General features: G+C 36.3%; 1 protein-coding gene across 1 annotated transcript; it reads left to right on the top strand.

Annotated features, from left to right (window-relative positions):
• The first annotated feature begins 209 nt into the window (after positions 1 to 209).
• Positions 210 to 8,161, top strand: LOC149815849 (uncharacterized). The gene is made up of 2 exons (XM_089989794.1): positions 210 to 1,230; positions 7,988 to 8,161. Exons 1-2 carry the CDS (start codon positions 671 to 673, stop codon positions 8,010 to 8,012), a joined length of 585 nt encoding a protein of 194 aa, XP_089845920.1. The 5' UTR covers positions 210 to 670; the 3' UTR covers positions 8,013 to 8,161.
• The last annotated feature ends 3,150 nt before the right edge of the window (positions 8,162 to 11,311 follow it).

Below are 11,311 nucleotides of genomic sequence, written 5' to 3'. Positions count from 1 at the left end.
ATTTAATAAAAGTTATATTTATTAAATTTATAATTAAACAAAAATTTGAGAAATATAAAAAAAAAGTGAGAAATACCAAATCTAATAACCCGCTAGGAGGCCAAGATTCCAAACAGGGCCTAAATGGAATTTTCAACCACGTCATCTTCAGTGACACAGGTAAACATGGTACATTTCCGAAATTTCTCTCGAGGAGAAGGCTTATTGTATGTATCTCTACCCGCTCTCTCTTGTTTTCCCCGCAGCCTCTTCCCTAAGGGCCTGCCGTCTTCGTCTTCATTCTCTGCTCCTTCTTCCGATTCCGCGGCACCTTAATTTCCTAAACAGAAAGTTACGACGCCTCCATCATTCCCTCTGAGAGAGATAGAGAGACTCCTCTCTGAATATTTCAGGAGATCCCAAATAGAAAAGAGCAGCCAATCAGCCATAGTCAGAGAGAGACCCAGCTGAAAATTTTAGATCACAAGAAGAAAAGAATACCCAATCAGAGATAGAGAGTGATCGACCAACATCCATCTCAGGAGAGAGAGAGAGAGAGAGAGAGAGAGAGAGAGAGATCTCCCCATCACGAATATTTAGGAAAACCCAAAAAAGGAAGAATAAAAGGCACCCATTTGAGATAGAAACAGTTAAAAAACGATCAAACAACCTCTTATCAGAGAAGAAGAAGATGGTGAAAGCATATACGCACGAGCACGTCTACAAGCACCCATGGGAGCGCGTGACGTCGGCCTTCTGGCGAAAATTCACCGACCCGGAGAACAAGGCCGTCCTCTCCCACATCATTGAGGTCGACACCCTCAGTCGCACCCTCGACCCGTCCTCCGGCGCCCTCGCCACCACCCGTTCGATCACCGTGCACGCGCCCGGACCCCGCTTTCTCACCCGCCTCGTCGGTCAGGACTTCTGCCACTGTGTCGAGACCTCCCTCGTCGACCCCTCATCCAGGTCCATGGTATCCAGCTCCCGCAACCTCTCCCTCCGCAAGTTCTTCGAGGTAGAAGAGAAGAGCTCCTACCACCCGCACCCGGACAACCCCAATTGGACCGTCTTCCGGCAGGAGACGAGCATCCATTGCTCGCCCGTCTCGGCCATCGCCGCCATGGCTGAGAAGATCGAGCAGAAGTGCGCCGAGCGGTTCCAGCAGAACAGCGCCAAGGGGAGGGACGTCATGGAGAAGATCTGTAAGTTCCTTGAGGCAGAGTCTTCCAAAGGGATGTCCTTCTCAAGGTAAGGCTTTTTTTCAGGTCTGATTGATAAATTAGAATTTTTTCCCTGCCAACGATGCAGAATTATAGAGTATTTAGTTGGGAGATTAAGGCTCTTTTTGATTTTGTGGGCTTTCTTTTGCTTTAGCAAATGGGACGTGGGGGTTGATCTTGCGGAATGCTGGATTAACGTTTGGTGATGGGTTTAGGGTTATTTGGGATTTGGGAATCTTGCTTGTTGTAGCAAATGAGATGTGGGTTTTGGTTATTTTGGCCAAATTTAATCTCTACTTGGGGTTTAAGGTTGATGGTATCTGGAAATTGATGGAGATGGATGTTTTTGAGCTCTTTTTTTTCAAATGGGATAGTTGGGCAGTGGTGGTCTTGCAATTGTAGACCTGAAATTTTTACCTTGAAAATGAATAAAAAAACTTCACTCTGGAAATGATTGCTTTGCTCCTATTCTCTTTGTTTCATGTCTGTGTAGTGATCCTGGATTTACGTAGGCGAAAAGTGTGGGTTTCCTTCTTAACAAATTTCTCACTGTTGCTTGAGTCAGCATTGGGAGAATTTGGATTAACTGGCTTGGGGAATGGTGATCAGGATGAGATTTTTTTGCTTTTGAGATGGTTAGGCTATTAGATTCTTGAATGTTGAATGTTTGGATTTCCCATATTTCAACAATAATATGTTTGTTTCCATCAGCCCAAAGGATTCCTTCCCTTTTGTGGGGATTAGGTGTTACCATAGTCTTGCTGTTTAACTTCACATGTTGTTCTATGTGAACATGCATGATGTGGTTGGTTTTGTTGTTATCTTGAATTGAAAGCCTGTGTCATCTTCTAGAATTAACAGCCTATTTCTGTCGTCTCAAGCTATATATATATATATATATATATATATGGATTAACTGGCTTGGGGAATGGTGATAAGGAGGAGATTTTTTTGCTTTTGAGATGGTTAGGGTATTAGATTCTTGAATGTTGAATGCTTGTATTTCCCATATTTCAACAATAATATGTTTGCTTCCATCAGTCCAAAGGATTCCTTCCCTTTTGTGAGGATTACGTGTTACCATGGTCTTGCTGCTTAACTTCACATGTTCTATGTGAACATTCATGATGTGGTTGGTTTTGGTATCTTGACTTGAAAGCCTGTGTCATCTTCTAGAATTAACAGCTTATTTGTGTCGTCTCAAGCTGTATATATATATATATATATATATATATATATATATATATATATATATATATATTGGTAATGATAAGGTGCTCCCCTTATGTGAGTGTTAGGGATTAGCAATCTTGTTTAACTGCAACCGTATATATTGTCTTAGATGAACGTGCATTTGGTATTTGGTTATGTTATCTTGACTTGCAAATGAGTGTCTTCTTCTATGATTAAGTGCTTATTTGTGTCGTCCTTATATATATATATATATATATTGGTAATGATAAGGTGCTCCCCTTATGTGAGTGTTAGGGATTAGCAATCTTGTTGTTTAACTGCAACCATATATTGTATCTTAGGTGAACATGCATTTGGTATTTGGTTATGTTATCTTGACTTGCAAACCAGTATCATCTTCTATGATTAAGTGCTTATTTGTGTCGTCCCTATATATATATATATATATATATATATATATATATATATATATATATATATATATATATATATATTGGTAATGATAAGGTGCTCCCCTTATGTGAGTGTTAGGGATTAGCAATCTTGTTGTTTAACTGCAACCGTATATTGTATCTTAGGTGAACATGCATTTGGTATTTGGTTATGTTATCTTGACTTGCAAACCAGTGTCATCTTCTATGATTAAGTGCTTATTTGTGTCGTCCCAAGCAATGTATTATCCAATAGCAATTTATGCTACGTATTGCTTGACGCTAGTCCACACATGTATATATGCTTTATAAACACTTGACATTCCAAGCTGTCACAATGCCTTGGTTGCGTCTTGGTACATGGTACTTTTGCTTGTAAATGTTTCAGAATGTTGTTATTCTACCTGTTCTCATGTATGAATTCTGAACTTTCTTTCAGTGAACCGAAAACATTTCCAATGCTTTTTATTTTTTTTTCTCAATCTTTTTTATGTGTCTTGAGAGATGTGTATACTTTATAAACACTTGACATTCCAAACTGAGACAAGTCCTTGCTCAGCTCTTGATACATGCATATAATTTTTGCAGACTGTTGGTGTTCCAAATTTTCTCATGTCTGAATTCCGACCTTTTTTTAAGTCACCAGAAAACATCTCCAATGTTTTTTCTTCTTTCCTCAATATTTTTGTGTCTGAATTCTGAACTTTCTTTATTGCCACCAGAAAACATCTCCAGACATCTCCAGCGCTCCACTTTCTTTCCTCAATCTTTTTTATGCACCTTGAGTTTCATAAACAATTATGTTCCAAACTGACACAAGACCTTGCTCACGTATTGATACATGGTACTTTAGTATGTTATTATTTCAGATTGTTGGTGTTCCAAATGTTCTCATGCCTGAATTCTGAACTTTCTTTAAGTCACCAGCTATGTAACACGGACTCTTCTAACAGGGCACCACACCTGCGTCTTACCCGCACTCAGTCCGGTGCGATACTTGGACACAACTTCCTTTGTGTTAGGTGAAGTCAACCACACTGTGGTCCATTTCTATCAAAAAGTAGATTCAGTTAACCCTAATCAAGTCCATTTTTATCTATATTATATATATAAATACATAAATGTATACACATACACTTATTGTTAACTTAAAACTGTTAAAAATTATATATATATACCATCCCAGCACCCTTGCACCCAAGTTTTTTTTAAAGTGCCGCATCGCCGCATCCACATCCGCATCTGCATCCGTACCCGCATCCACACCTATGTGACATAGGTCACTAGAAAACATCTCCAATGCGTTTCTTTTTTTTCTCAACCTTTTTAATGTGTCTATATACTTTATAGACACTTGACATTCCAAACTGACACACAAGACCTTGCTTACCTCTTGATACATGGTATTTTTGCTTGTAATTGTTTCATATTGTTGATTCAAACTTTCTCATGTCTGAACTCCAAGGTTTCTTTAATTCATCAGAAAACATCCCCAATGCTTTTTGTTGTTTTCCGTAAATCTCAGATTCTTGCAGTTTAAGGTGGTGATCCACGTGTCTGTGGATCAGTCCGCAGCATCCGAATACGCCTTTGTTTTTTGACAATTATGGTATGATAGAACTCTACTTTACCACCTGTTTTTTTTCTTTCACTATTTCAAAATCCCCGATTGCTTGGTTTTACTTGACAGCAACATCTATAGTTCTCATGGGTATAATTTTGTAGATTGTTTGGATATGGTTTGTGGAGGTGTTTGTTGAATGACAATCGTGTTAGAATCTGACATAGTTCTCAGCATTCTTTTTGTTTTGTCCGGCTGTCACCAGTATTTTATAACAGAGTGGCCTATATTGGATTCTGACTTCCCCGTCAAGCAATACACATTGTATTTGTCTTGGTAACCAAAAGTCATCTTGTAATGAACGTGGGTGAGCTCCAGTGCTGTAAGTTCAATTTTCTTCTGAGATAAGTTTTTCACTTGTGAAAATTTAAAAATGGCCTAAGCTTCTATGAGGCAACGTGTTATACATACTCTCTCGTATTAAATTTTGATCTCATCTGCCGTCTACCAATGTCATGTTTCACTTCGACTGCATTATAAATTTATAATTCATCATTTTGGTGCAAAAAATTGGTTAGCATACTCAAGGTAGGTGTCCAGAATATCACAGAATCATATGATCATCATACTCAAGCTGGGGTTAGGCAGACCCCTACCAGTACAAAAGAAATGTGAGATTACATGTCAAAAGAGGAAGGAAACCACTCTGGTGGTTTGTCTTTCCAAATCCGAGTAAACGGTGGTTGTTTCTTGTGTTGCTTTCAGTGTCCAACTTTTGATAGAGGAAATCCTGTTTTGTTCCTGTTTGTGGCTATGGAGCTTTATATAAGGTATGAAACTGTTTTCATGGTTTGGACATGCTTTGCTGTGTCATTTTCTTTATCTCGTCGCCCTTTCTCTTAGGCTGTGTTTGCATCACAGGACAAACACCAGGGAGGCCAGAAAACCTAGCGTTTGTCCTGGAGTGTGTCTGTGCAATGCTTTATAAAGCATCTGCACAGGACGTGATTTGTCCTGTACTGAACATTGTGTGCCCTGCGTATCAAACGCTAGGCAGTGCTCGGGCAGGGACTTGTCGATCCTTGTGTCCTACATGTATCAAACACATCCTCAATGATTGATACTTGTAGACACCCAATTTTTTATCAAGATATTGTTCTCATAGAAATTCATGTCTTAACGTCTTAGATCGGAGCGTGCTCGACAAGTTCTGAGGGCATAGTGGTTATTTTAGGATAGTTTCAGACCTATTTCTGTCTCGAGGGACATAGTTGCCCAACTCAGGGTTGATCTCAGCCCAGTCAACTGTGATAAGGTCATGTCTGACCTTTTTCTGTTGACTGAGTGACATGCATGTTGTTTTCAAGTTTAACCAAAGGTTTAAATGGGTTTTGGAGAATTCATTTAGAGTTTTTTCAGTTTTGAGGGGCATTTTAGTCTTTTCAAACAGTCTCAACTAGACAACATAAATATTGAAATTTGGTGGGTATCTTACATGCACGTGAAAGTAATTTTAGATCAAATTTTAGCCTCGGATGAGTTGTGGATTAAGAGATATTTCATATGCAAGTCAAAATAGATATTTTGTTGAAAGTGAGCCTGTAGAAATTGAGTATTTTACAAAATTTATATCCCAAAAAATACTCAGGATCTGTGGTTGAGATTTTAAGGTGTGTTAGTCTAGATATGAAAGAATACACAGTTAAAATTTTAGGGGTCAATTTTTCACGGTTTGGAAACAAAAATACATGAAAGTCAGTTTAGAATTTATAATTTTTTTGGACATGTTATGTCAAGTAACAGAAATAGTACTGAAATTTTTATTTATTTGCTAGAATCAAATTAAATTCTAGAATTTTGTGGGCTTGAATATAGCATATTAAGTCTCCCACAGTAAAAATTCCAGCATATAATTCTTTTTGGACAATTTATATCTGATTTTTCTTTGAAACGACAAAATTAGATAAGTCTATTATGTGATCTGAAAATAGTCTATCTTCTAAAAATTTTATTGTCTAATTCTTAATGAGTTAATGTTTGAGATTTTGAGGGTATGTATTTGACATATATATGCACCTTCAGTTCAAATCTCAAATCCTAAATTATTTTGTATGATTTATTATAAATTTTTTAATGATAGGTAAATTTTTGTATTATCATTGAGTTAGTGGATTATTTTGTTTGAATGTATGTGATAGTTCTAAAGGTGACCCAGATGGATATGGGATGGTTTCAAAAGTGAATCGGATAGATATGTGACATACTGATGAATAATATGTGGGCTTAATGGCGCAGTGTACTTGTGTCATCTTTTGTGAAAATCTTTTCAACGTAAAGTTTTAAATTTTGTGATGATGTTATAATATACAACATAATGTTATGATATGTGGCTTGTGATTATAATGTACAATGTATGCCAATAAAAGAATGACATGTGGTATTATATTGCAAGTCATGAAAAACATGCATGCTCATATGAATGCTTATAGGTACATGACTGAGCAAATAGTTTAAAGGAACCATGGATACACTAAATGGGTTATCCATGTAAATGTGCTAATAAATTGTGTAACCGCCATGAGTGGACAATATGATGCTTTTTCCATGAAGGCAATTTTTGAAAGTTACCATGGAGGGATACTTGGGCTAATTGGCCATGGTGGGCTGAATGATAAATGACATATGTATTAAAATGCATTGACATATTGCTCTTAATAAAGAAAACCCAATAACCTATTTAGTCTGGGTCTACCTTAGAGAGGGTAGATGGTATATACTATGATGGACCATGTTATAATTCTTTGCAAACAAAAAAACTCATTTGGTCTCTAGTCCTCAAAAATTAGAGGGCCATATCAATATTGTCCTAGGTGGCATGTTCAAGTTCTTCTGCAGAAGTTTGTGTTGCCACTCATGGGGTTTCTTTCGGTCGTGAATCGTCCACAGTGGATTCATTTTAGTAAGTCACTCGGGTAATTAAAATACATGGTATAATAAACCCCCGAGTGGTCTCTTCTTATTCAACAACTTGTCATGTGTGTATTCGCAGGAATGATAAGCAAGTGAAACAATGCATTATAATTGAGTAAGTTTACTTTATAATGAACTTCTATTGAAAGCATGCAATTGATAATTTAAATGCTTAATCATTGATATGTTATTGTTTTGTAATATGTAGTATGAATTTAATTGTTATAGTTGTTCATTTGAATGCATTATGATTGTTATGTTGCATTGCATATGTTTTGAAAGGATGTATGATTACCTGTATACTAGGTTCTGTACACACATTCAATGTTATAGTGTTCCTATTGAGACTCAATGAGTTTGACCCCTATATCTTAAACATATAGATATGAAGTAAACGATCCAGAGCGATGACATGATGCTAAAGGAAATACCGAGAACCAGCTATTTGCTATTTTGATACTGAGATTTGTTTTGGAAAATTAGTTTATGATTATTAAAGACTTGTTATTTTTATTTTCAACAATATTGCGGGCCTTAGAATCCAACGTCTACAAACAATTCATTTGTTTGATGAATGATTTTAAATTAGTTCATGAATTGTAATGGCTTATTTTTATCTTGGATTTCAGATTCTTTATTAGACCCATTCCATGATTTGGACCTGGACCCAAGTTCGATACGAGGAATATATCTAGTCTTATATTGTGTTAGAGTACTTGTAATGTAAAACTCATGAATTTTCATTACTTTCTTGAGTAATAAAGATGAATTTTATGTTAAATAAATATGTGAATTTTAGTTAAAAATTTATCTCAATTAATATAGAATTAAATGTTGAAATTTCATCTAAGTTGAATTTCAAGTGAAAGCGAAATTCGATTCAAATTTGAATTTGGAATTGAATTTAAATTTAATTAAAGGTGAATTTGCACTTAGAACTCAATTGAATTTAGTTGTAATTAAATATGAATTCGGATATGGGATTTGAATTTGGATCTAATTTAGAAGTTAATTTAGATTGAATGTGTATCTACTTAAATGAATTTGGATCCAAATTGGATTTGGATTCAATATAGAAATCAATTAAAATTTAATTAGAAAATCTAATTAGAATGAAATTATGAATTTAAATTGATTTAATTGAGCAAGTAAGATCCCAAGAGGGGGATGCCCCCCATGTGGGCCCATCCTACTTGGCTAAATTCCCCCTAATTTCCTAACTTCTATTAACCTAGGAGTCTTCACTAATTAAAGTAAAAAAAAATGGTTAGTTTTCTAATTTAAAAAATAGGCTAATTAGTTGCTCTAAGTTTTTTTAGTAATATAGACCTTTAGGGTGGGACGCCCCCACCCACTTTCCATGTGCAATAAATTATTAATTAAATTAAATTAAAAAGGGGGTCCTAATTAAATATACTATTTGGAAACCTAATTAGATAAAGTTACCTAAGCTAATGATTAAGGTAAATTGAAAAAATTCCTACCTAAAGAGGGACTTGGTTAAATTGTTGGAAAAGGTATTTCCCTCTCATATGTTTTGGAAAGGCCATGTTAGAAGAGGTTTTTAAAACAAGGGAAGCTTCTATTTCCTTAGCATGAAAAGTCACCTCAATAAAATAGAGGGAGATCCCTTATACGCCCCCATAGCTCTTGAATTCCTTCTTTTTCCTCACCCAATCTCTCCCAACATTTCTTGCTTTCTCTCTCTTTCTCTCCTCTCTTTGTAATATATGGCATTTTTTGGTATTTTTATTGATTTTTATAATATTTGGATAATAAATTTTTTGAGTTTTTTTCATGAGGCAAATCTTGTTCAAGAGGTGCGCTGAAAAAGGGTGGTGGAACGTTAATGACAACCAATGTTAATGACAACCTGGGTTGTCATTAGTAATAGGTGCTAACAACAATGACAGGCTGGATAGACAATGTTGACAATTGAATGAGTGTTGACGATAACTCGGGTTGTCGCTAGGGGTGGATGGTGTCACATTCCAAAAAAGAGAGTCTTCTCTGACGACAATTCAAAGTAGGTGGTGACAACTGGAAAGTGTTGATGACAATGCTTGAAGGGCTGACGACAACCTGGGTTATCGTTGTTAAAATATGATGTATATCTATCTCTCTCTCTATATATATATAGATTATGACACATACACATATATATTATCATATATATGTCTATGTGTCTATCTACATATATAAATATATATATTTATTTTGTAATACCCGATAGGGGTAATTCTGTCATTTTACTTGTACACGCATATCCTAGATATGCTTCCTTTTACTTTTGCCTTTTATTCTTTTTCCTTTTTCCTTTTTTAGTTTTTCTCTTTTTTTTATTGTTTGAGAGGGGTCCACATAGAGTCGTTGGACCCCTCCAACGGTCATAAATATGACCGTTGGAGGGGCTCCAACGACTCTATGGGAGCTGGGGCATGGCCCCATGTATTCTTCAAGCTTCTTATGAAGCATTTTATGAGTGAAATATATTTTTTTACCTCTTTGTGTATTTGACCACTTTTTGTGGTTTATTTTGCCCATTAGTGGCCTCTTGTGTATGTGCGTGCTTCCGTGCTTACTCTTGGAGATTTTGCCTCTCTCGTTTTGGTACTTCATTACATGGTATCAGAGCCTTGGTTGAGAAGGCTTCATCGGATCCTCTCTTGACAAGTAATATATCTCCTCTCTCTTGTCTTCAAAATTCTTTTTCTATAAATGGCCAACAAAGATGCAAAAATCGATCTCTCATTCAAATTGGATGGGACCAATTACCGCATGTGGGCAGCCGCTATGGAAAATAATCTCAAAGGTAAAAAACTTTGGGGTTACGTATGTGGAACTATTCCGGAATCACAATTGAAGTTAACTAAGTTTGAAGGAGATGAGGAAAAAGCATTGAACGAAGAAGAAAAAGAAAAGGCTTGATTACTCTTCTAAAATGGAAGATTGGGAAAGTGAGCATGCTAAAATTCTAGCATGGTTCATGAATAATGTTGAATTGAAGATTTGTGCAAATCTTGCAAAATTCAAGAAGGCTAATGAAGCTTGGTTTTTTATGAAAGACATGTACACCCAAAGAGACCTTGCTAGGCACTTTTTTCTACAAGAAAATGTAAGAGCTACCAAGCAAGGTGATATGAGTATTAGGGACTACTATAGTGCTTTATCCTCTTTATGGGATGAGTTTGTTCTTCTCGAACAGCAATGGGAAGGAAGTGCTATTGCTATAAGACAAGAGAAAATGGAAAAAGAGAGGTTCTTTCAATTTATTCATGGGCTTTATCTAGAATTTGAGCAACTTAGAGGATCTCTTCTTCATAGGGCCTCTACTCTTCTAAGTGACATTTTGGCTGACTTATGTCAAGAAGAAACTTGTTTGGCCTTGAAAAGAGATGTTGATAAAGTACATGCCGTGTCTAGACCCGACAATAATGTAAGATCATATAAACCACCACATTTTTGGAAGAATAATGGCGGTGGAGGAAGAAAAATCATTTGTCATAATTGTAATGAACCGGGCCATATTCGTCTGTATTGCCTTAAATTCAAAAAGAAGGTGGCTTCCGTGGGTGAAACTCCTCCAATCATCAATGAAGATTCAAAGAAGGATGGAGACATAAAGGAGTCCATCGCTCATCTAACCGAAACTCTTCAACAATTTATAAAGATGAACTCCTCTACATCATCCTCTTCACCTTCCACTTTCGGTGCCGCCATCTCCTCCTTTCCAGGTATGACTTCTTGGATTCTTGACTCGGGTGCCTCTTTTCATATGACTCCAAATGCATCACTTTTGTCAAAATCAAGTCTCAATAAATTCAAATCATATGTATCCACCGCCGATGGAACATCCTTGAATGTTGAAGGCATTGAAAATCTTGAGAAAACTTATGACCAAAACAAAGAATTTTTTGTTCCCAAAATCCGAATTATTCCAAAACTTAATTTAA

Source organism: Nuphar pumila, chromosome 15 (genome assembly GCF_984573655.1).
Source record: "Nuphar pumila chromosome 15, dmNupPumi1.hap1.1, whole genome shotgun sequence".
NCBI classification, from domain to species: domain Eukaryota; kingdom Viridiplantae; phylum Streptophyta; class Magnoliopsida; order Nymphaeales; family Nymphaeaceae; genus Nuphar; species Nuphar pumila.
This window is presented reverse-complemented; position numbering and strand designations above follow the sequence as displayed.